General features: G+C 41.0%; 1 protein-coding gene across 1 annotated transcript in view; it reads right to left on the reverse strand.

Moving 5' to 3' along the window:
* The window catches only part of ZNRF2 (zinc and ring finger 2), a 55979-nt gene that overhangs the window by 32011 nt on the left and 248 nt on the right, over positions 1–23720 (reverse strand). Inside the window, exon 2 of the mRNA XM_026045505.1 lies at positions 23480–23720. This exon is cut by the window's right edge and continues 55 nt beyond it. Within this exon, the coding sequence (XP_025901290.1) occupies positions 23480–23720 (241 nt within the window). The remainder of the gene's footprint in view (positions 1–23479) is intronic.

The raw sequence follows: 23720 nt of genomic DNA on the forward strand, positions 1-23720 counted from the left end.
GCCCTCACTGACAAAAAAGATTGGTTTCTTCTCACATCTTCAGTGGACATGGAAAACAGTTGATAATTGAACCAGTTCATCTTCCCTTACAGGTCCTGATGACTAAAAACTTACTCCTCTTCTTCTCCTCTGGGCTGCCTCCAACCTTGATCGATTGCATTGCCAAAATGTGGGTAGACCTTCAGGCTAAGCCTTCCAAAGTCCTAACCAGAAAGGAACAGTTACCTATCCTACCCTTCGGTCACACTCACTGTTGAGTAAAGAAGCTATGTATCACACACGGACGTAACACACACAACACACACTTTTAAACTAAAGCAACCGATTGCCACTCTGTCAATCTATCCCACCCACAACATAAAAGAACCCCCAAACCCTCGGCAGAACTGCTGCTAACTAGGTCCTATTCTGTAACACTGCGTTTTTTTCCTCCTTGTCAAATTTAGTACTTTTTATTGTCTTTTTTCTTCTGTTTCGAACACTTTTCTAGTGTATCACAAGACGGTGATGAATTCCAAGTTTGCCCCACCATGCTTTCAGCACTTCCAAGTATGCCATTGAAGCCCCTTTTTTAAACTGCACTTAAATAATAAAAAAAAGATCCCAACCAGACCCAAGACAGACCAACATGGTGCTCCACTTGAATTGCTCTCCTACAACAACCATGGGATTTCTTCTAACTATTTCCGCATCCACCTACTTTTTCACCTAGAAATATTTTCCAAATTTGCTCATGAGAATGTCAAGTGAAAGAGCACCAACTTTATTATTAAAGTGAAGATGTAATGCTTCTACTCCTTCCACTTCTTCCTTTTATTTTCACTGGGTAGAAGACTGAAGTAAGATTGTAAATAGAGCAGTAAAACAGCAGTAATTCAGATTCTTGCTGAAGTAACAACATCCTAGTCAAGCTGAACTTCCATTACCCCTTTCTTCTAAAAAGTAATTTGAAAAGCTCAGAAACAAATAAACAAACAAAACCAGTAAAGACCACGTGGCCTATCAGAGTTAATGAGCCAAACCCTTCAGTCCTTTCTTCCCCTTAGCCAACTGAAATGGAACAACCGAATGAGTAAGCCCTTAAAACAAAAGCCCAAAGGTTTGCCTGGGAAAGCGGATTTCTTTAACAAACCTAGCACCTTACTTGGCAACTTTGCCTTTACCAGCCACAGGGATCTGAAGATTGAATTTCATTAGATTCTAGAACAGAGAAATGACTACAAGGTCAAAAAAAATTGCCTAGGAACCAAATGAGAATTTCTAAATGCTGCAACTCCAAATAAGGAGCAGCTTGGAGAAAGGCTTCTACTTTATGTAGATTAATTCTTTATTGGAGCAGAAGGATCTCAGTGAAAGGAGCCTGTTTTCGTTGTTGCAGTCCATTCTTACACTCTCCATCATCTAAGTCAGGAAGAATATACCTGGAAAGATTTCTGAAGGCAAAAAAAAAATAAGAAAGGAGAATGTCCCTCAGTTTGGGAGAGAAGAGTAAATCACAAAAGCTTAAAGAACACAACATAAGCACAATTTACTTCTTCTTCCTTTCAGCTCTTAGCAATTCTGTGCTTACTACCTAGAGTTTTTTCCCCTCCGTTTTTGTAGGCACACATCAAGAGGAGCAAGGGATGCCCTCTTGCATCTTCTCAAAGATTCCACAGCACATGAGAAAAATAAAAGCTACTTAAGCTTATTTTGGGTAAGGATAAACTCAAAGGAGCCCACAGAACAGCTACAGGAGACTTGTTTGAATAATATTTCATTCCCTAAGCAAAAATACATAAAAGAAGGCAGAATCTTACAACACAACTTCTTTAACTCCTGTCATCTGATTAATTGGAAAAATGAGATCTTCAGTATCAATCAATGCAATAAAGTATCAAGAAGAGCAGCTGAACACAGCACATTTTCTTACTCAGAATAAGCCTTTATCAGCTGCACAATTTCAGGTGTTACCAAAGTAACATGACAAAGACTTCAACTGACAGTGGTACATTTTTAGAAAGTGAAGAACAATAAATACAGCTATTAAAAGAGAAGGGGAGGGGGGAAAAGCCCCACACAAAAATACACTGCAAGTCAGAGGAGGAAATTGCAGGTGGGGGAAAGGCATCTCTTCATACAGAAACAAGACCAGCCGTAAGAATTATATTTGAGATCAATGCAAGCACATAAGAAAGAGAAGAAAGAGCTTCTTAGGTCCATGTGAGTGTATGTGTGTATGGCTGGATGACTCTTCCAATCTCTCCTTCATCCCACTCCTGTATGACCTATGAACTTTCCAAATGACAAGCACAGCCTCTAAACTCATTTGTAAGCTCTTAATTCACTCTTTTACTTATTACTTCAGTAACTGTACTTCAGACATGCCACATCCCCTGTCACAGATCCATAATTTTCAACGACCACAAGCTTCTCAGTGGAACAAAAGCAGCTGATGTTAGTAATAGAAATAAAAGTGAAGAAGTTTGCTGGGATTTATATCAGGTAGGTTTAAAGGAAAGAACAAGCATTGGTTTTCTCATAGGAAAAAAAAATAGCTTCCACGTGAACTCCAGTCCAAATTAGCTCAGATTTAACCTACTATGTATGAGAAATACACTTTCAGTCCGGGGCTGACTGGGCACTCCATCTATCCACAATGCTATCCACTTTTCCAAAATGAGCCTTTTAATTTCTATAGCCCCTTTCCTAGGGTAGTAAGGAAGAACCACCCCAAATCTTCTCTTCCTTCCAGTGTGAGGTCTCCCTCCCAGAATCAGAGGCCAGGGGAACACAGGAAGGGCCTTGCCCAGTTGTTCATGAGCTCTCACGACCAGATCTTGGGGACATAGACAAGCTCCAAGTGGTGTCACATCCCTACACAACCACACTAACAGAGCGAGTGCCACCACAGGCATGGGGAGACACCAGCCCGTCCCCACTTCAGAAGCTCCTGTGCACCAACGCATTCTCAACACATAGGAGAAAACTCTGGGAGACATGTGGCCACTGACCAAGTTATCCCAATACACAGCTAAGCCAGCTGGACAAACTCGGGAGCTCAATAAACCGTATTATTAAAAAAAAGCAAGGAGTCTGAAAGCATGATGGACAATTTGGGGCATTAATGTATTTGTACATGGCAAACAGGATTAACCTGGCAAATAGGCTTAGCTGTTGCACTACTAGATGATGCTAAATAATTGGGAGCAAGTCAGCCAGGAGATCCGAAAAGGCTACACAAAGCCTTAATATTCTTATTTGGGAAGACTTCGTTTTTTCTCCATCACTTTTTTCTTCTCTCTTTCTTAACTTACCTACTGCAGTAAAAGGAGAGAGAGTTTTTCTCTCCCATTCTTAGTTTCTTTCAATCTTATAAATTCCTTCCCTTCTTGGTTTCCCTACTCCTTCAATTTTCTATTGTCCCCTAGAGCCATAGTTTCCTCAATCACATGAAAAAAGAAGGTTTCTTTCCATCATTTCCCAAGGAAAATGGCTGGAGGGAGGGGAGACAGAAAAATTAGCACTCTCCTATGGTGAGACTCTGGCCATTTGGGGGTAATTGAGTAATTTGGCAGGACAATTACCTATTTTCATGGAAGGGTCTAGACCTCCCATTCTTCACAGCGTCAGTGAAGTCAACAGTGCCAAAAATATACTAGAATTAAAGAAAACTTTTCCAGAAAGCGCTGCTCCAAGATCAGCAGAAAGAAGGAAGTCCTACTTATTGGAAACGCACAGATGTAAATACCTTGAAAATATGTACTGCATAAGGCAACAAATCTGATTAAACTTACATGAAGCATGATACTAAGAGAGGGGGGAGCGGAAATACCATGCTGAGAGTCTAATGAGAGCTAAAAGGGAAGAGGTTATGATGTGAGAACAGCTGAATAATGGTTGACGAGGATGATGAAACTGAACGTGTGAAACAGACGGCACCTTGCTGGGCGCGGAGGAACCTTCAGAGCAAACTGCCCCAAATGCTTTAAGGTCTTATGAAAAAAAATAAATAAATAAATGGGAGAGACAAAGAGGACACTGCACTTGGACCCGAGCAGACAGAAACAAGGGAGCAAGCCCCAGGAGAAGGCAGCATCTCATCTCCGAAGGCAGCACAGCTATGGATGCTGCTGGAAGGCATGCAGAAGACCAAGTCTCTCAGAGAATCTGGAAACTAGGATTCTACTACACAGACAAGGCAATAATGAAGACCTGAGAAAGCACAGCATTTATAGACAACTGGGCCATTGGCTACAAAGTTTTTACCAAGGTAAGTGAGGGTTTAAAAAAGAGTCCTCACTAGGGCAAAACTTTGTAATGTCTGATTTAGTTGAAATACTTACCAATAACCTACTTGTTCCTGCAGAAATAGAGGTAGCAGTGATAAAGAAAAAAGGGGAAAACCAATCAATGACAAAAAAAAAGTCAAGAGTGCAAAATATTAAAGAGTATAACTGGGAAGAATATATGTAAACAAAAGCTAAATGTTTTTACAGAATGTTCAAGAATTTAAATATTAACTATATAACTTCTAGTATCTTAACAGCATCATTAAACTATAGATATAACAAAGTAGTTATAGTTACATTTATCGTTCAGTGTAATAGAAAATTATACCTATTAAAACACAGTTCCAAGAGTGTCAGGGACAAATATTTTAAAGCATACTTGTTTTTCTTATGTTCTTCATCTCTTTTTCTTTATATTCTTATATGAATATAAATTCAAATAAGAATTTATATTATCTAAACACAACTGCAGACTTTCCGGCAATATTTCTATATGTTTTTCCTCTTCAGCTCTCCAAATGGCAGCCCTAAATGTCCTCCCTAGAAGGTATCGGTTCCTTAAATCTAAATCTGTAGGGAAGTCTCTGTCCTAAACTACTTTACTTTCGTTCACTTTAAATTGTTGAGAGTAAATACTTCTCTTTCTTTTTCTCCTACTCCCCAACACACACCCCAGAAAAAAAGTATGATTTATGTGTAACAGAGCTTAGTAGAAATGTCTGTGCTGGAAAATATCATTCATCCTCAGATCAAAGGAATTTTGCTTTGGGAGTAACTTCTAAAAAGTTTTAATAACTCCTTTCTTTTCTTTTTATCTAATGGAAAATTCAACTAACAGAAACGTTCCCTGTATTGACTCTAATCTCTCAACTTGGAAAATATTTATCTTAAATTACTATATAATAACTAGGATGTGGGTTCATATGCCACCTGATTTTTAACAGAAGCATTCAGAATCTTAAAAAGTAGGGAGAAGAGCAAAGGTAACACAAGATCTAGTTGGAGAAAGGTGTATATTGGGGAGAAATCATTAAATGCCTCACTTTTAATGGAATTTGAGTGTTTAACATGAGTTACATCCAAGCTGTAGAACAATATGAGAGCAGTTTCTTGACTGAATGGTATTTACAGGTGTGTACTGCAAGTTTCGCCAGAGTTCCTGTTTCCAAGACAGAAGCCTTTCATAGCCTTTGGGAGAGCCTGGCAGTGAAGCAAGCATGTACAAAGCATGTAAAATGCCTAAGATGAAAGCAAAGAAGTTACCTAAGTGGTTCAGAAAAGCTAGAACTGAAAACATAAATATATAACCTCTTCCCAAAGGTTTCCTAATTATTGTCAAAAAAAAAAGCTGAAAAAAAGGTCATGCTGTTGACTTACATGCTATAAACACCTCGACCACAACAGATTTGTTTGTAATTCCCATCCTCCACCTCTGTTACGAGAGAAGAGGGAACACAGTCCCCCACAGCACCTTCTGCAACCTTATGCTAACAGAACAGCCCTGTACCCCAAGCCCCCTTGCAGACGCCAGCCCCAGCACTCCTACCTCAGCAACTAGGTCAGCTGCCTAATTCTTGCTGTTTTCACACTGAAGGTCCCACTGTGGGAAAAAAAGCCCTACAAAATATTTTGTGCATCACTCACATTTTAGGACGATCTTTGTGGAGATTTCTACGGAAATTTTTCTGTTTTCCTCCAGTTATAACTGCAGCATTGCTCAATCAGTTAATTTGTCTGATATCAGTTACTAATAGTAGTTAAATTTCCTGATCAGAAATTTGCTAATAGGTGCCTATTTTATACATCTATTTCTAGAAGAGAAACAGTTTGCTTACATTACCCGAGTCACATTAATAACAAGAAGATGCACATCTGCATACGTACAGCAAAGACTAAGTAAATTTTAGCAGGGATGTGCATATTTGGAACACGTGACTTCAAATGACAGATATGTTGACTTTAACCACTTTGAAAAACAGTATGGTAGCTAAAATGCTTTCAGTTCTCCAGTAATGGCTTCTGTCTACATAAATAGATGTTTTCAGCACTTCACTCACCCGTAACATTACTGAGGGTAACAGAAGCTGTAACTATTTAAGTCTTCAGGTCAGTCTTTGTTGTCCAAACAAAATCATGCGAAATCCACAAACTGATACAAATACAAGTTATACATAAAATATACCCTGTCTTGAGTTTACATTTGAATATCAGGACAACATGAAATTACAGCATGCTAAAAAAAATGGATTTTTTTACCTTTAAAAAGCTGACTGAACACCTATCATAGTTAGTAGATCTATTTCAGGAATGCCCTTGTAAGCTTAAGGTTACAGTGTGCCCAGGCTGCAAATGTGGCTGTGTGTATTGCAAGCACAAGCAAATATTTGTTTGCACGTTTGTATTATCCCTCCTCTGAAGAGGCAAAGGAGAAGCTGGGAGCGACGTCTCCTTTGTACAGCAGAGAAAGGCATGGAGAAACTTGCCACGGCGTACATGGAAAGTGAGGCAAGTCTCTGGGTGTTACCGTTCACAAAACCGCCTAATTGCCCACAATGACGTGGTGACGAGGGTGACAGGAAATATAAATCAGGATAGAGAATGGCACTGCCTTCCTAGCCAGGACCTTGCTATACCCTCGTGATGTAGCCTGGCTTTACCAGAGATCCCTAAAAACAGTGAGGGGCAGGTAAAATATAAAGAATAAAAAGCTGAAACAAACAACAAAAAAGCTGTTTTTAAAGATGAGAGAAGCTCCTAAGGACAGCTAAAAGAATACAAAAGCTGGAGCGTGCAGGCCTCCTGCCTCTTTTATATACTTCCCCATCCACTTCAGTCTTGCTGTTTCTTTTCACATGGCTCTTCTTCCTGCATGTGGAACTTGTACAACAACCAGGCAAGAACTTAAGATACTCCAGCGGTACCTTTAATTAAGGGAAGCATTAGTTCCTCAAAGGGATTTTTAATTCAGTAGATAGAAAGTGTCCTTTGAAACGCTTTGAAAACAAAACAAATGCCAAGACACTCTTCAATGATCACAGGTTTAAAATCTGTTACCAATTTACTAAGACGCTTTCTTATTTTTGCATTTAGGGAGAGATCAAAGTAACTTTTCTGTGCTGACATTAGCAGAAATGAGCTCCTCCCCTTGTAGGAGAAGCCCTCAGAAGGCCAAGCTATTGCACGCAGGTCACTGCAATAGCAGCAGCTTCACAGTGGGGCCATCAGTGAGGGGGAGAGGCAAAGCCAGACATCAGTTACTTAGGTCTGGTTCCAGTTCTTCTCTATTAAGCCCTGTTCATGATCAAGCCAGAGTTATGCAAGCCCAGCCTCTGCCATTTTTGTTCAATAAGTATCTTCTTACCTAAATTTGCTAAGAACTAATGTTTCCCAGAACAGCTAATACAAGCTCACAGAGAAAACATCACATGCCTGCAGATCACCACAAAATCACAGGCTTTCCCCAGCTCCAGGGCAGTCCTGGGAGATCTTGCCATACCTGTCTTTTACAGCAGTTGTATCAGGTCAGAAATCAGTGAACTGGTAGATCAGCCACTAAAATAAACCTACTTTTATAGTTTTCCTTGAGAGAAGCACAATTCCTGGCTTTGTGTAGGGAGAGCATCATGTAAACTTGGCTTTCTAGAACTCATTGTACCCTTCATTCCTCTAAACCTATAAGCTACAAGAGCAGTTGCTGTTTTGGAAGACTGCTCCCCAGGGCAGTTTGCAGGCTACAGAAGACTAGCAGCTGTCCAATTTTTCAGGGAGATCCTCCAGCTAAAGCCTGAAGAATAAAAGAATACTGACCTTGTTCTGTGAATAAAAACACTTTGCTTGGAAAATGTTATCTGGCCAGTCCTTGCCACACAATACGGTACAATGGATTGAATTTTTGCTCTTGGTCTAGAATCAGTAAAAATTCATCACAACTGGTAGCCTAAATACTACCAAAATAAAAACAGATGCACTTTGAAGGGTTATATCACACATACAAAGACATTTGGAAATATTTTCTCAAATAGAAGTCAACATGAACTTGCAAATTGCCCTCCCTCGCTGTTGTGTACACAGGACAATTTTTGTCTTGATATCAGAGCCATTCAAAACGAGAATAAAAATTAAGCTTTTAGCTCAAGATGACTTCACAGCATTAACACCATCTATACAATTACTTTCAGAAAGAAAAATAAAACTTTCAAGTCACTAATTTCTTACATGCAATAAAATTCTTAAAAGCTACCAAGTCACTTATAACATAGGTGGGATTACAAATCCACAGCACTTTATTGCTGTTATTGACCTACCCTGTATCTGACAAAGCTGAAAGGATCTAGCACAATAAGCCAACAAGCCTTCTGGAACGAATTCAAAGTATTAAAAGAACAATACACTCTTCTAGTCTATTAATATTCTGACCAAAAAAAAAAAGCATATACAAGCCAGAATCTTTAAGAGTAACCTAGACAAAAATTCTGATATCAAAAGCATTAAAACGGCCTGCTACATAGCTCTTTAACAGGCAAGCTGTTTGTTCACAAGAAACATGTAAAATATACAGAAATATCTTTTAAAGTCCCAGGTGTGACAACTTTGAGTTTTGCGAGAGAAATTTAGAGACAGTCAAGGAAATAAGCCCTCCTACAAAGCTACTATTTCCATCCTCTACTGACAGTTAAAATAACTTAAAAAGTTAAATAATTTTACATTTACATGGCGAATTCCTCCTCCACCCAAGTAAATGTGAGAAGCATTTCATTCAGTATTCGATCTTTGTGTATTTCCTCAACTAATCAGTGAACTGCCAGAAACCTAAAAAAAATTAGAAAGCCAGGAAAATAGCTTTTAGAATATGATTTCAATAAGAATTTTCGAGATTTATAAATAAAATCATGTTATCACTCTCCAAACTAATGTGCAACAAAGCAAATCTAAGGAAACCATATATCAGAAGAAAAAAATGAAGAAGTGGAAGGCAGGCTGAGGAACTACCCAAGGGCTTGCCACAGCTCACCACGACACGTGGCAGAAGTCCAATCTAAACAAGGCAAAGTTACCCTGAGCTACAGAAAACTCATTTGGAAAGGTAGGTTTTCCAGAGTGGTTTTGCTTAGTGATGTATTCCCACTTTTTCTTAGAGGATGAAATGTGTACATGCTAATAATTGAAATAGTAAAATTATAGTTTCCTATAATCCTATAATTCCACTCCTCTCAAAACTGACTATTTCTTCCAATAGTGAAGGAGGGAAAGAAATGAAAATGCCAGCTTATATATGTATACTGCTTATATATTATATATAATGCCATAATTATATATATAATCTTTAATATTAAGCAAAGATCTCCCAGTTCTTTCAGAATTTCATGTAATGATACAGAAAGGGACCACAGGATCTTCAGCTCAAGGAGGAGGAAAATATTTCCTTCAGGATTACCACCCCCAAAGAAAACCTTGCAAGACATTTGTAAAAAGGTAACAGTAAGTAGGGGGAAAAAAGCACACATTATCTTAAATAAACTGGACTTAACAATAGGAAAAAATATTCAAACCACAGAGCTCTCTGCAGGCAGGGTCATAGAAAGAAAGGAAAAAGGTCACTGAACTATTTACAAACCCCGTTTTCACACATGAATCAAAGTATTACTGTTTTCCATCTGGGCTTTGAAAGCTATTAAGTGAAATTAAATATTTACATGTTTTGTTCTCTTTCTTCTACGCAAAAGATGGAACTTATCTTATTACCTCAGCTTTACTGGATGCAAAACTCTTTTTTTGTAGGTAAATATTTCAGCTTCTAGATTTTAACCTGTTGTCAAGACAAACTAATGTTATTTCAAAAGGTTAATCTGTTAAAGAGCTTCCCACTGCTCAAGGCTTCTTTCTAACATTACTTCAAAAAGTATCAGATTAATCCTCATCAAAGCTCCTCCAGATTCAATTTTTGAGGTCTAATATTTTAACCGTCTCATTTAAAAGGTGGTGTCACACAGTGTTGAATAAAATAGAGCAGATGATGTGATGTAGAAAGCTTCTGTGTAACTGTTCTATTTTCTTCTCCTTCCACTTTCTAGCAGGGAAGTGCAATTGAAAGTACAAGACTAACAAAACTGTGGGCAGAAAATGAGAACTCAAACCAGAAAATCTTTAAACTACATGAAAAATAAGGGCAAAAAAAAAATAGATGAAACTTGGAATAAGGAAGCAAACTCTCAGGGCTGTCAGTGCTGCTTTCTGTGCCACAGGGAATTGGGGTTTTAAAAAATAAATAAATAAAAATCAATCCACTGCAAAATCTTAGTGTATCAAACAACACTCTGCAGTGAAACCAGAAACTTTTGGGGGAGAATAAAACACTTATAGGGCACCTTCTTTTCCGTCCTAGGGCTTCTGCCCCCGGCAGCAGGGCCTGGAGGGGCGAGAGGGGCCTGGAATTGGCGCTTGGCCAGCGCTGTCCAGGCCCCGGGTGCTGAACGCACCTCTGCCCTGGGGGTGACCGGCCGCTCTGGATGTTTTGCAGGAGGAGGGACTGCTCTTTAGAAGCACGTCTATGTAAAATACAGAGCAATTTATTTGGCGGGGTGCAATTAACTCCCAGCCTCCCGTCAGTGCTGTTATTAAGCGCCGTTATTGCAGACACGCCGAGCTGCGAACCCGGCAGCGGGGCTGCTGCGGCCGCGCTCCACGACGTCCTTGTGAGGGTTCTTCCTCGGGGTGCCCGGGCAAGCCTCGGGATGCAGGCAGACGCCTTCCTTTCCCCCTGCAGCAAGCACAGCAGGGCCCCTGCAGCTCTCAGATCCCTCCAATCGCACAGCACTGGTGCCAGCTTCTACTCACGGTCAGTATCTTGCCTGGGTTGTGGCAAATTTCTCGACACCCCAGGCAGCTGCTTGGAGTTTTAATGAACAACCGTGTCTGGCTGCTTGGTTTGCACGCAAAGCGGCAGTTTCAAGTTTACCAACACGAGCAGTAATGCCAGACAGCACGCCCAGTAAGTCTATTTTAACAAATTCTGCTATCAATCCATCCTCTTGAATCTGGCTGGGCAGACAGTTGTTGGCACAAACAGCAACCGCGACACGTATTTTAGGACAGTTGCTGCATTGTGAAACGTTGCCTGCCCATTGCCACCCTGGTACTTCTTTGTCAGCCACAGTCAGCAAACAAGCAGAGCTGCAAGCTGGGAGATACTAAACGCTAGTGGAGCAATAAGTGCCTTTTCAGTTGTATTTCACAGCTAGACAAATGGTTGAAATTGTATTTATTTCGGTTAGAGTTAAGTACTGTCAAAAGAAAAAACAGAGACCTTCATACTGTAATGAAGTTAATAAAATACACTAATTGCACATTTCTGCATTCAAAATTAGGAATCGGGTGCGAAAAAGTCAGACTAATTTGCAGATTAGGAAAAGTTTTTCCATAAGGAAAAACTTCCATAAGGAAGCACTTGCAGGGCTATTCCTCTGCCTTGCTCAGAAGATCCATCCTTCATATCACCCACTAGCTTTTGGGGTTAGCAAGGCACCACTACAATTTGTTGAGGAGTTTCCACCAAGGACAGCAAATCTAACAATTTAAAGATATGACTCCTGCAGTTACACGCAGAATTCCTTTCCTCCTGCAAGGGAAATAACAATTTCTGACAAACAGGATTACAGTCTCCAGAGCAGATTTGTGAAGAGAGCAGAAGTTTTGCAGGCACAAAACTTACTGACTTTAGTAAATCCATCCTTAGAGTGTTGTAGCTGTCCAGGTGGCTTAAAAACACTGGACTGAGTACATTTATCATCAGTGACTGACGGAGCACAAGACCAAGGACTTCACAGAAAGGCTGTAGCAAGAAGGAAAATGAAGGAAAAACAAGTCACTTCTTGAGCGACTTCCCTATCTTCTATCTCCTTCTAGGCTGAGTTTAATAAATTTGAAATTCAATTACAGATATGTAAATTTCCAAGTTTACAAATTGTTAAAGCATAGGAAAAAAAATGAAAGCATTAATATATTGGCATTTCAATAGAAAGTTTCAATGCTCTGGGCTATAAACACAGCACATTTACCCAGAGAGGCCTCTAAGGAAGTAAGTTCAATCAAAATTGGCTTAGCTTGCAAATGGGAAGATCTGCTCTGAAATATTGCTCAATAAAGTCAAATAAGTTACATATCAGTCTTCAAGTTTAGGGAAATGAAAGTTAGAAATACTGAAGAGGAGAAAAAAGACAGCTAAAAGTAAGGAATTCCATCAAGAATGATCTCTCTTCTCTTGATACACAACCATTACCTATTGCTGTGCACTACTAGTCAAATCTGGAGGAATAAGCAACAAAAGAAATTAAATCTAAAAGCCAAAATTCTGTATTTCTAAGGAAAAAGAAATCTAGAATTACAACATTGTTCTTTATGCACAGGAGTATTTCTAAGATCAGCTAAATCAGAATTTCTGCATATTTATTTTTGTTTCCAATAACACTTCAGTTTGTAGTTCTGGTGGCGCGAGCGAGATGACTCATTACGCAGAAAATAGCAAGAACAGGGAAGAGAGTGCGAGCAAGATAAAAAAAAGTTGATTAAATAAATAAAAGGAGAGATTCTCAAGAAACTACACACAACTCTGGAGTGCTTCAGGATCCGAGTTTAAGAGATTAGAACACATTTCTAACAGGACACTTGCATCTTGATTACCTCTAAGGAAAAGTAATGTAGCAAACACCATTTCTATGGGGGACTTTCTCTTGCTCCTCCTTCTCGCTTACAAATTTGCTGTGCTTTTTATAGGATTTCCTCTGCGGCCAACATTGTCTGTGATGCTGATGGTTTTTACTCTCTTTAATTCTGAAGCTTCCTGTGCAGCATCAGGCCAGCCACACGTTCAATACAAATCTAAACAATATTTCAAAGAATGTTTGCACTCTACAGCTAACAGTTTTCCAGTTAAAAACAGGTAACAACAGGACACAGCAGTACAGAAATAGCCCAAATCCATGAGGGCACAAGAATAAATAAGAGTCCTTAGAGATATATCTTGCAATTAGCGTTCTGCACTTATCATTCTCAAAGCATTTTACCAGTTTTTCAGCTAAATCCAGCAGACATTTGCAAGCATTAGCCCTCCCGATGCTGATAAATTACACATCACTTTTGCATACCTAACCTGTGAGGTAAGATATTGGCTGACTAAAACAAAGCAAAAAGCACAGTAATCCCCAAATTCCCATCAACTAGACATTTTCAGGTTCTCCATTCTTAGTTCAGGGCTGCCTCTGGATCAAACTGGTAATATAAGTGCATCAGCCAGCAGCTCCTTTGTCACCCAACACATCCATATGGCTTTTCACACAAGAAAAGCCAACACCCCTCGACACACTTGGGATGCACCTGCCCTTTCACCAGTTACCTAAAGAACTGCAGAGATGGAGGGAACCATCTGGGGACAGCAAGCTAGAACCACCACCTCTTTGGTCCACTTTAGCAGAGACTCACTTTACTTCTGGCTACTTGTAGCTTTGCTCTGGAGCGTACACTTTGTGATAAGACAATGTGATAAAACACCAAATCTGCACGCGATGATTTTCTGCAATAAAGTTCAGCTAAAAAGTAGCTCAGTGTCTTTAATGCACTATTAAAACTGGAGAACAGTGGAGGAAGAGCTCACATTTTGCACAGAAAGGCCTGTCGTGTCTGCTCCAGCAAGTCTAAAGCAAGCTATACTTAGTACTGCCAAAGACTGCTCAGGGTAGAGTCTTCTCTAAGTGCTGATTAGGACATGTAAGGAAGAACTTGGAGAAATTTATTCTTCTTCATTTCTGGCACCACTGGAAGAAAGGGCTGCAGCGAAACTACTGGATTTTTTGTTGTTATTTTTGCTCTCAGGTCACGTCACTTAACATGATAATTGGTCAAATATCTGAACAAGTTGGGGAAAAAAACAAAACCGAGGGCAAAGTTACTCTGGCCAAAGATTAAAGCTAGGGAGAATCAATACTGATTCTCCCTATCTTAGATCTTAGGTATAGACTAAGCATAACAGCATAGACTTGTCTTATCTGTGTGGATAGAATCAAAATACCTCAACACTGCTGTAAGCCCAAATGGTCTGCATAAAGCTTAGCCCTAGCCAACTTTTTAATCAACAGTTTCCCCCAGTGTTAAAATGTTCAGAAATGATATGATCTATGTGTAAAATTGTCTTGAGCAGAGCTTTACAGTAAAAAGCACGATCAATAAATGTATTTAAAAGGCAGATTTTGATGGATTCCTGCAGCATAACGGACACCAGCAGAGGAAAGTCATATTCACCCACCCAGTCCACGAGAAAGGCAACATGAGGACTCTTGCCCTCCAGTTCCAACTGTGTTTGCTATTTCCTTTGACTTCATCAGCTGAATGCAAATGTGCGCGCTCCAAGTGCAGAGACAAAGAGGAGAGCGTGGGCTGAACAACACGTCATCTGTCGTACGGGCTCTACAAAAACACATTCACTGCTTTAGCCACCTTTTGGGTTTGTCTGCAGCAGAACTAGCCCCACATTTGCAAGGAACATTTCCTCCACTCCCTAGGTGCATGTTTGTCACTGGATTTGCATCTTATCAAGTGAACCAAAGTTTATTTTGGTACGCAGTTTATTGTGTCAACAATGAAGTCTGTATTTCCGTCAAACTGGAACCTGTTTCAGTATTGTATTTTCCTTCAAAAAACATTTAGCCACATTTTCATACGCATGATTAGAAAGCAGCCTGGCCTCACCTATCTTTGAACAATGCTATTTGCAAAATACAAATTCATGGATATGAGCATTAAGACATAGACCAGCATATCTAAGGCTGAAACAAAACAAACAAACAAAGCTGAAGAGTAAGATAGTTTCTGTACTGAGGAAGCCAACAATGCCAGTACCCTTGATATTGAATATCTAAATGCTAGGACAGCTGAATTATATTTTCATGGGTTACTTTTTTGATAGCAGTCAGCCATTCAACACCTGTGAGCTTCCTGCTACTTTCATTCTGATGTTGTTCCAGTGATCATTTCTCTTCAAAAACAACAGCCTTGTGGCTCGCTCTGTACGTGAGAGGCAAGTACAGCTTTTATTGCTTTACAGGTGGAATAGCACACTACAAATCGAAAGATGCACAGTTATTTTTTGTAACTTTGGAACTGTAATTCATTTCTATGTTCATTCAGTTATCACAAAAGCTTTTATTTTGTTATTTAACTGAGGCAAACAATTTACATGCACTCTCATCAATCTAAAAAATTTACTGAGTATCTATACACAGTGATCTACTTATATTAACTCCATCCTTATATAAGTACATAGAGGGGAAAAAAATAAAAACACAAAGCAATTAAGTTTGCAAAATCACAATGCTGAAAAATTAAAAAACTATGGAAAAGCTGCATGGGCAACCTTTATGCTTGGCCACTTCACACCTAACGCTGTAATACTATCTTTGCTGACAGTTCTTCCGATTCCGTTTCGGAAATGAATCACGGTTGCCAGCGCAAGGGACTGTAGGAGCCCTGAGTCACCGCTGCATGTGCGTCATGTGCTTCCCAGCACCTGGAATGCAGATAGGTGATTTTAAAGCCATTCTTCAAAGGACAGCAAAATACCGTCTGTCTGTTGAGCGTGTGCAGAAAACGTTTCCAGGCAGACCTTTCTTTTGCTGTGCAAGAAAATCTTTCCCAGGTTTAAATCTACTTTGTGAAAGACACATCTATTGCTGTACATTTTGACACAGCTTTTATTTTAGCAGTATAGAAAAACCTGCTTAAGTTACACTCAATACAATTGAGCAAGAATCTGACATTCAACTTCATGTCAAATTCAATACTCTGAGACAGATGCACCCTTGTTTCCATGGAGCACATGTGTCTTCCTCTTTCCCACTGAGGATTTGTAACTTAGGGACGACTATTTGATTCCACTTTAAGTGGTAACAACCTTAACCCTGTTTCAACTCAGGCTATAGGAAAAACCTCCAGGAGTTTCCCAAGTAAAGCAGAGGATAGCCTTTATACATGTTCTGCCAATGTGCTAGTATTAACACCACAAAGAATGGCATTTATAAGCATTAATAATGCTCCAGATACTAAACTAGGCTCCGATATCTAAAAACGTCTCCTTCTTAATCTTAAAACCGTAATGAAATCATCACTCCGACATAGGGACTAATAATGATAGTCTGACTAGGAAGAGTTTTGGCACAGCACTAAGTTTGAAAGCCATTTACAAGCCAGGTGGTGTTATATAATTGCTTTATGCAAGCAACATCTTACACGTAAAACCAAATCAATTTTTCTTGCTGCTTTCTTAGGCGAATGTGCTACATGTCAGCAGAAGACACACGAAGCGCACGCCAGACAAGAACTGTATTTATAGCACAGCAAGTCAGTCGGCAAATAGAATCATCTAAAAATATCAACAATGGTATGCAGCACACCCGCTCCTCGGGGACCAGGCAGCCCATGGTGGTCTGGTTTTTAGACAGAGCGAAGAAGAAAACACTCAGGCAGGTCAATCCCTAAAGGAGTCTAGGAGAGCCAAACCTCACGGAAGGCTTTGTATTCTGCGTGGCAGGCAGGCAAGCGTCCCAGCTTCTAAAAAAATTGCTTATAGGCTTCCTAGAGTCTCCAAGTCACTTCCACACCATTCCCACACACAGAACAGAAGCGTGTGCTGAGTGAGGCTAAGTCTCATACGTACCACAGATGGCCTTCCCATCCTTGCAGGCCTTCCCATCTGGAATTTGAAGTTGTTAAACACTAGGCACTGGAGAGCTTTAGATGACACCAAGATATCCTCATGAAAGTCATTGGGGTTACTCACGGAGAAAAAGCTGCCTTGGGAACTACGGCGCTGCTTTAGGAAATAGCTATCAAGGACGCATGTAATTAGGGCAATCAACAGAAACAATTGCTTTGTTCTTACATAGTATTGTGCAGGTAATCATGGATTTTACAGATTAAAAGAAAGCATTTCTATAAGATGCAAACTTCTGAATACGCTCCTAAATAAAACTTCTGGGCAGTGCAATCAAAAGTTCCTTACTCCTCCTTTTCACGGGTTAAACATTTGCAAGAACGTGCTATTACCACAGTAAAAGAACCTTCTAGGTAGAAACCAAGGTAGCTCTGCCCTAAAAGTAACCAAACCACTAATGACAAGTAGACTCTTAAAATAGCTGTTGAAAATAATGTAAATTTGGTTTATGCATTTGCAAACGGCTGGGAAAAACCCCATCACCTTATAATACTATTCAAAACCTACAAGATTCATGCAAAACTAAGACAGCTGACCAAGAACATGATGAAGCTTTCCATTAGCAGCTGACAAGAACAGGAGAACTTACCCAAATTGAGAGGTAGGAAGTGTTTTTGTGTGTGTGTGTGTGTGTGTGTTTTTTTTTTTTTTTTTCAAGTAGGTTTGAATTTCTAGCAGTGACAAAGGCTTTCTCTAAAAGACAAAGAAAAGACTTGGAAAGTTGTTGCAGACTAGTCTACAAATGTGTGAGAACATAAGGAGAGACACACTTTAAGATATCAGAGGCAGATGAGGTAACAGCCAGAAGGTAAAGAAGAAGGCCTTGTTTGTACTGGCCTGCTAAAGGCTCTGTCAGGTATTAGCACTGCGCCTCTACAGCCAAAAGAAATATTTATATATGCCATTGTAATTAAGCTCTTCTCTTGATACCATAAATATTTAAGTTTCTCCCCCTAAATGCAACACTGCCCCTTCTATTATTTGGCTTTCCTAACTCCTTGCTTTTAATCAGGCAGGAGGAAGAGAAGCAAAAAAACAAAAGTCCTTGTAAGATCCTCTGTCACTTGCCCGCTTGCCTCAATCTTTACTCTAGTGCCACCAGACTCTTGTCACCCCAGAGCCCAGGCTCCTCCTTGATGGGTTTTTGGTTTTTTTTCCTCTTCTACTTCTTTCCATCCTCCAGCCACTCCTTTGAAGTGTTTAAGTCTATGCCTTTGCTGCTAGTCAGGAGCTGCATGGTCCCCACTACATGCAGGACCAAGAGAAGCGCCCTCCATATATAGGAGCATAAAACCCTGAAGAGGAATTAGATTCCTCAAATTCATCTGTCAGAACATTCTTCTGAAACTCCTTATCAGATGATTTATCCTTGAAACATTATCCTAGCCCGCTGGAGTTTGTATCTGTATTTGGGTAATGTGATGCTATTTCCAAAGCCTCCTGTATCAGCAGTGCCTGTTAGTGTGACCCTTCTTTTCACCTTGCTGTCAGCTCACACAGGTAGAGCTGAAGAGAACCTGACGCTCTTGTCTATCTCCCTCTTGATCTGTGGTTGCCATGAAGGTAGCTCTATGTACACAGACATGTTGGTACTTCACTTCCAAACCGGTCTCCATTTCCATCTTCTTCCACAACTAGCAGAATTTAAACAATCTCTCCCAGCCGTTGCTCATGTTTTTCCAAGGCAGAGGAACATGGATACGGCTGTGCAGCACTGCTGCAGCCAACTGAACACAAACCCAAACATCAAAGCACAGAGAGACTCCTCCTTCTTGCTGTTCTGCATCTTGAAGGACTTGTAAGCAGCAATTGCAAAACTGTCTGAAATATCTTTTGTGTTCATAATTACAAATGACTATTATTGTAGTTCTAGTCATCCAAGACAGGATTTGTAGGGAGAAGTAATGGCTGCTATTAATCCTCACTGTTTTGCCTCATTCTCAACAGTTAGTCACTAATTTAGAAAAGTTTGACTGTACTGAAGATTCATTGATGTCTTCAAGCATCAAGAAAAACTTCCAACTGACAGGAAGCGAAGGTATGTCAAGCTCTACTAAGGCATCAGCACGGAGCTGCAACAGCAAGCTTTGCTGCTTCCAGTGAGATTTCCACACAGATATGTTGGGTCTTCCAATAATCTCCAAGTGCTGCAAAGCACACTTCCCAATCCCTTCCCAAGTCAATGGGCAGTTAGTTCTTGCGTGTCAGAACACGAACAGCATGGAATCCAGAGCCTTTGGGAGCATCATGCTTCCCATTCCAGGAAGCAGCAGTACTTGTGTGATACTGGGAGAAGGGCAAGGAAGTGACCGTAAGATCCCCACAAACACCAAGAAAGGAAAGTGGAAGAAAGATGATCTAGAGACTCTCTAGTGCACAGTCCAATGGGCCACAGAACTAAACAGATCAGATGGGACACAAAACAAGACGTATCATTTTCTACAGCAGGCTGACAGCCCCTAAAAACTACCTTTCTGAGAGTTTCTGGCTTCTTCTCTTGCCATTTGCTTCCCACAACCCAACAAATAGTTATAACCTCAGGTTTTCATGAACCTTCTTCTGTGGAATGGAGAATTCATTCACCAGGAAATTACTATGACAAACAAAATCTACAATGCTACTATAAAATATCTATAAGGGTTCTATCCTTCCAATGTTACACTGGCAATAAATCCTGCATTGTAAGGGACCCTGTAGAAAAAGCCCATGCACTTTCAGAGGAACATAATGAACTTCTTCCCTCAGTAAAGATGCAGGGAGGTGACTTAATCTCCAAGTTATTACTTTAAGTTGTGGAATCAGGCCTGAAAATAGTAAGTAGTCATAGTTGACTATATATTTAAAATCTGCATTATATATATTTAATATATGTTTAACATCTTCTGCTAGCTATAGCTTGATTTTAACATAACTTTTCCTTAAAGATAAAGGTGTTTTTACAGGCTTTATTCCTCTCTTATAGCAGCACTCCCATGAGGACATTTCCAAGAGAACACTAGCAGGCTATTTCTACTACGTGTTTTCAGCCAGAATTTTCCCCTTTGCAACTACAAGCTCAATTCCAGAAATAGGATCACAAGCATAAGGTGGTTGTCTCTGTCAACATTTTAACTGACACAAGCAATACAAGAGTTGCCCAAAGCAGAGAAAATCCTGGAGGACTGCTCATTTTTATAGATAAACCAGTTGCGGCAGTAAAGGAGTATTACTGGCAAAAACAGACAGGCTATATTGTAACTACAACTACTTGCCTTGCTACAACTGAACATAGGGACAGTCCGTGCAAAAACAGTTATTGAATAAAAAAACACAGTGCAGAAATGAAACTGTGGACCTCCAGGCCAAATCATTTAGGGGCTATTCTTAATAGAAGATCAATAGAAAAATTATTTGCGGGTGAAAAGAGAGGTCAGACCCCCTTTCACTGAGGGGCAGAATTGGAAATTCCCACCCCAAATTCCTGACTAAGTCTCATCACCTTGACGGAAGCTGGAGCTAGGGCCGTGTTGCAACAAACCCTGTGAACGTCACGCACTGGTTTCGACTCCACTGCTGGGGTGGCGCAGATAAGACTTGACTGAGTTTGGGCCTCCTTCTACATAATGCTCCAGGCTACTCCAGGAAAGCTCACAGCACAGGCAGACAAGCACATATACGCTTCCCAAGAAAGGCCTCAGTTTTGGGTTGAACTCTCTCTCCAAGGTCAAACATAAAGATATAGAGCAGTATTTTTCCATTACTTATATCACAAGGCTAAGCTCAGTCAGGACCACTAGACTGTCACAGAGAGAGAATTCTATTGATACTATGATTCCTAATAGAGGGATACAGTAATTAGCTGCTCAAATGTTAACGTATTGGGAAGTATGATAATGTTAAATTTTATACATTCTTGTTTAAATGGTATATTAGTAAGCACTAAGGATTTAAGTACGTGACAAAGTCAATATCTACGCATTACTTCTATATGCTAAGCTCTTCCATGAAAGTGACAACAGAATTCATTAATGGCAAATTAACTAATCTAAGGAATGCAGTATCTGTGTCACTGAGAAAGCCAAACAATACGTCTATAAAACATAATACTTGAAGAATCAGTTCAATTTGTGAAAAACTTTTAAAAGGAAATAACTTTCATAGAACTGCTATGCTAATTTTCAAAAATAGTGTCAGTAATTTTTAATATAAAAAGAAAAAAATTCACTTAATTCGCAGGTTGCAAAACATGGGATGGTGCTTCAGACATGCTCATGACATGCCAAATATGTGCCAGGTGCCACACCTAGACAAGCTCGAGCTAGTTGCCATCAGGACAAGAACAACCCTTCAAGTTATTTTTCACCATGGTGAGTGCTACTACTACTAATTTATAACCTTCAGCCGGTCTGCTTGTTTCAAGCATCTCATTATTATGAAGAATCTTGAAAACACAAAGTAGGCAACTGTAAATTTAATTTCTACATTCAAAAGGATGGAGTTATATATCACAGAATATTTAAATAGCAAAAGGGAAAAAAAAGAATAATGTGTCAAGAAGCAAATCCTTCCTCATAAATATTGCAATACTAGGATTAAACAGCCATTCATCTCCATAAGAAAAGATTTTTAGAGCAGAATACAAGTAGATTAACGATCATCTTGTGACCACGTAAAGGCGAGTACATTTTACAAGCTGCTACAAGGAAATCCCATTATTTATCAGTCAGTAGATAGAGTATTGCACCAAGAAAACCAATAACCTCTTCATCATGTCAGTCGATATTCTTGGGAATACTCCAATTTGAAAGGTTCTCCAAAGACAAAGTAACTACAGAACAGCAATTAACACACTGATTACCACCTGACGCAGTGAAGTGTGATCAAGTTCAGAGCCATTCTGAAAGATCTTACTGCAGCTGAATAAACAGTTTCCCAGATTATTGCTACTCATCCCTGCCACTGCATCCACATTTAATCCAAGCTCCCTTCATGGGGGAGCAGGTTGCAGCCCAACGTCTGCCCAGGGAGGGAAAAAGCATCTTACCTTTGAGCACCAACCAGCTACATGTTCTAATGATTCCCTTGTGCCTAGCACAATTCTCAGCACTATGGCATCCTTTCATCACTAGAAAGCACATGCACTCTCTTCGCCCACAAGCTGCTGTGACCATATAGCAAGTACCCTTGCATGAAAGCACTGCTATTCAGCAGCTTGGCACTACTGAATGACTGTGTTTGCTCGTGTAACACGTCGGGGTTTGACACCCTTCTGTTCGGTTCTGCTCAGCCACAGCACTGGGAGGAGACAGTGTTAGAGCTGGGAAATAGGAGATAACGCTACCTGCGGGTTAACGCACCAAGGAGGACCTATGGGTGGCTCGTCATGTGATGGAAACCTCAAGCAGCACGTGAGGGTCAGGTTGAAGAGCATCCTGCTCAGCCTACAAACTGCCTGCACTACAGAAAACTCCCATCTTCTACAAATAACACTTAGGGAAGGATTAATTAAGACAGAGAAACACTGTAATTTTGCACTGACCTCCCTTGTCCCCAGAAGAAAGCTTTTCTGGAAGTTAGCGCTTTACCACATTATAGCACATATATATTTAAACTTGCAAGCGAAGGAAAGCATTAAAGAGGTGGCACTGCACCGTAACGTCTGTCTGGTGAGCAATGACCTTTAGAACAAGCAGCACTGAAAGCAGTCAGCAATTTATACGTAGCTTTTTAACCTTAAGGTAAAGGACACAGTCAGTAAAATGCAAAGCCTACCCTGGCACTATTCTTCTAAATATCCCTGGAAAGGCCAAACTTGGGACAACTTGCCCCACATTTAATGTGCTCCTAAAAGGCCCTTGCTTTTCGGTGAACTTGGGGTTGGAGCCGAACCCCTCTGTTCCCTCCTGTCCCAGAAGGGCATGTGGCACCCCCAGGACCATGTAGTGTTGGCTCCACAAGGGCTCCTCGGTGGCACTGCCAGCCACCCAACTATTCCCATCCCTTAAGGGGGAAATACATTAAATAAACCCACTTCAACTTCTGTTTTTTCAACAGCTGAGAGCACGAGGGTCCAGAAAGAGGAACAAGCAGCAGCCCCCACACTAAGCAGTGTCTAAAGAGGGTTTCGGTCCCATTTTAAAATAAACGTCGGGGACACATGATCCAATTAAACCCTAATTATGTAAGTAGCAGGCAAGAGTATTTACACAGGCACTGATTACGGCTATTAAAGTCTAAAGTCGGCGGCCGGCGAGGCTCCCTCGCCGCTGCCGGGGGGAGGGAGAGGGGGGTAGTTTCTCTTCCCAAACTCCCACTCCGACCCAGAGGAGACACCGGGACACCCCGTCCCGTCCCGTCCCCCGGGTCACCCTGCCGGGCGCTCCGCCCGCGGCGCTGACTCCCCGCACCCCGTGCGCCCCGAGCCGGCCTCGCCCCCCGCGCAGCGGGCCCCTCGCGGCCGTCCCCCCGTTACCTCCGAACAGGTGCGGCGAGAGGTGAGCGGGCAGCGAACCGATGACGAGGCGGGGCCCGGCGGAGCCGCCGCCGCCCGCGGGCCGCTCCCGGCCGCCCTCCTCCGGGGTGCTGCTCACCGAGTCCTGCGAGCCGTAGGGGCCGCTGCTGTGGGGGATGTTGAAGGCGGAGTGCGCGGCGCGCGCCCCGGAGCCGCTCGCGCCCATCAGGGACCTGCTGCGGGGCGCCGCCGCTCCGCCCGC

The sequence above is a fragment of the Nothoprocta perdicaria genome, unplaced genomic scaffold (assembly GCF_003342845.1).
Source record: "Nothoprocta perdicaria isolate Ctin4 unplaced genomic scaffold, notPer1 scaffold_40, whole genome shotgun sequence".
Taxonomy (NCBI): Eukaryota; Metazoa; Chordata; class Aves; order Tinamiformes; family Tinamidae; genus Nothoprocta; species Nothoprocta perdicaria.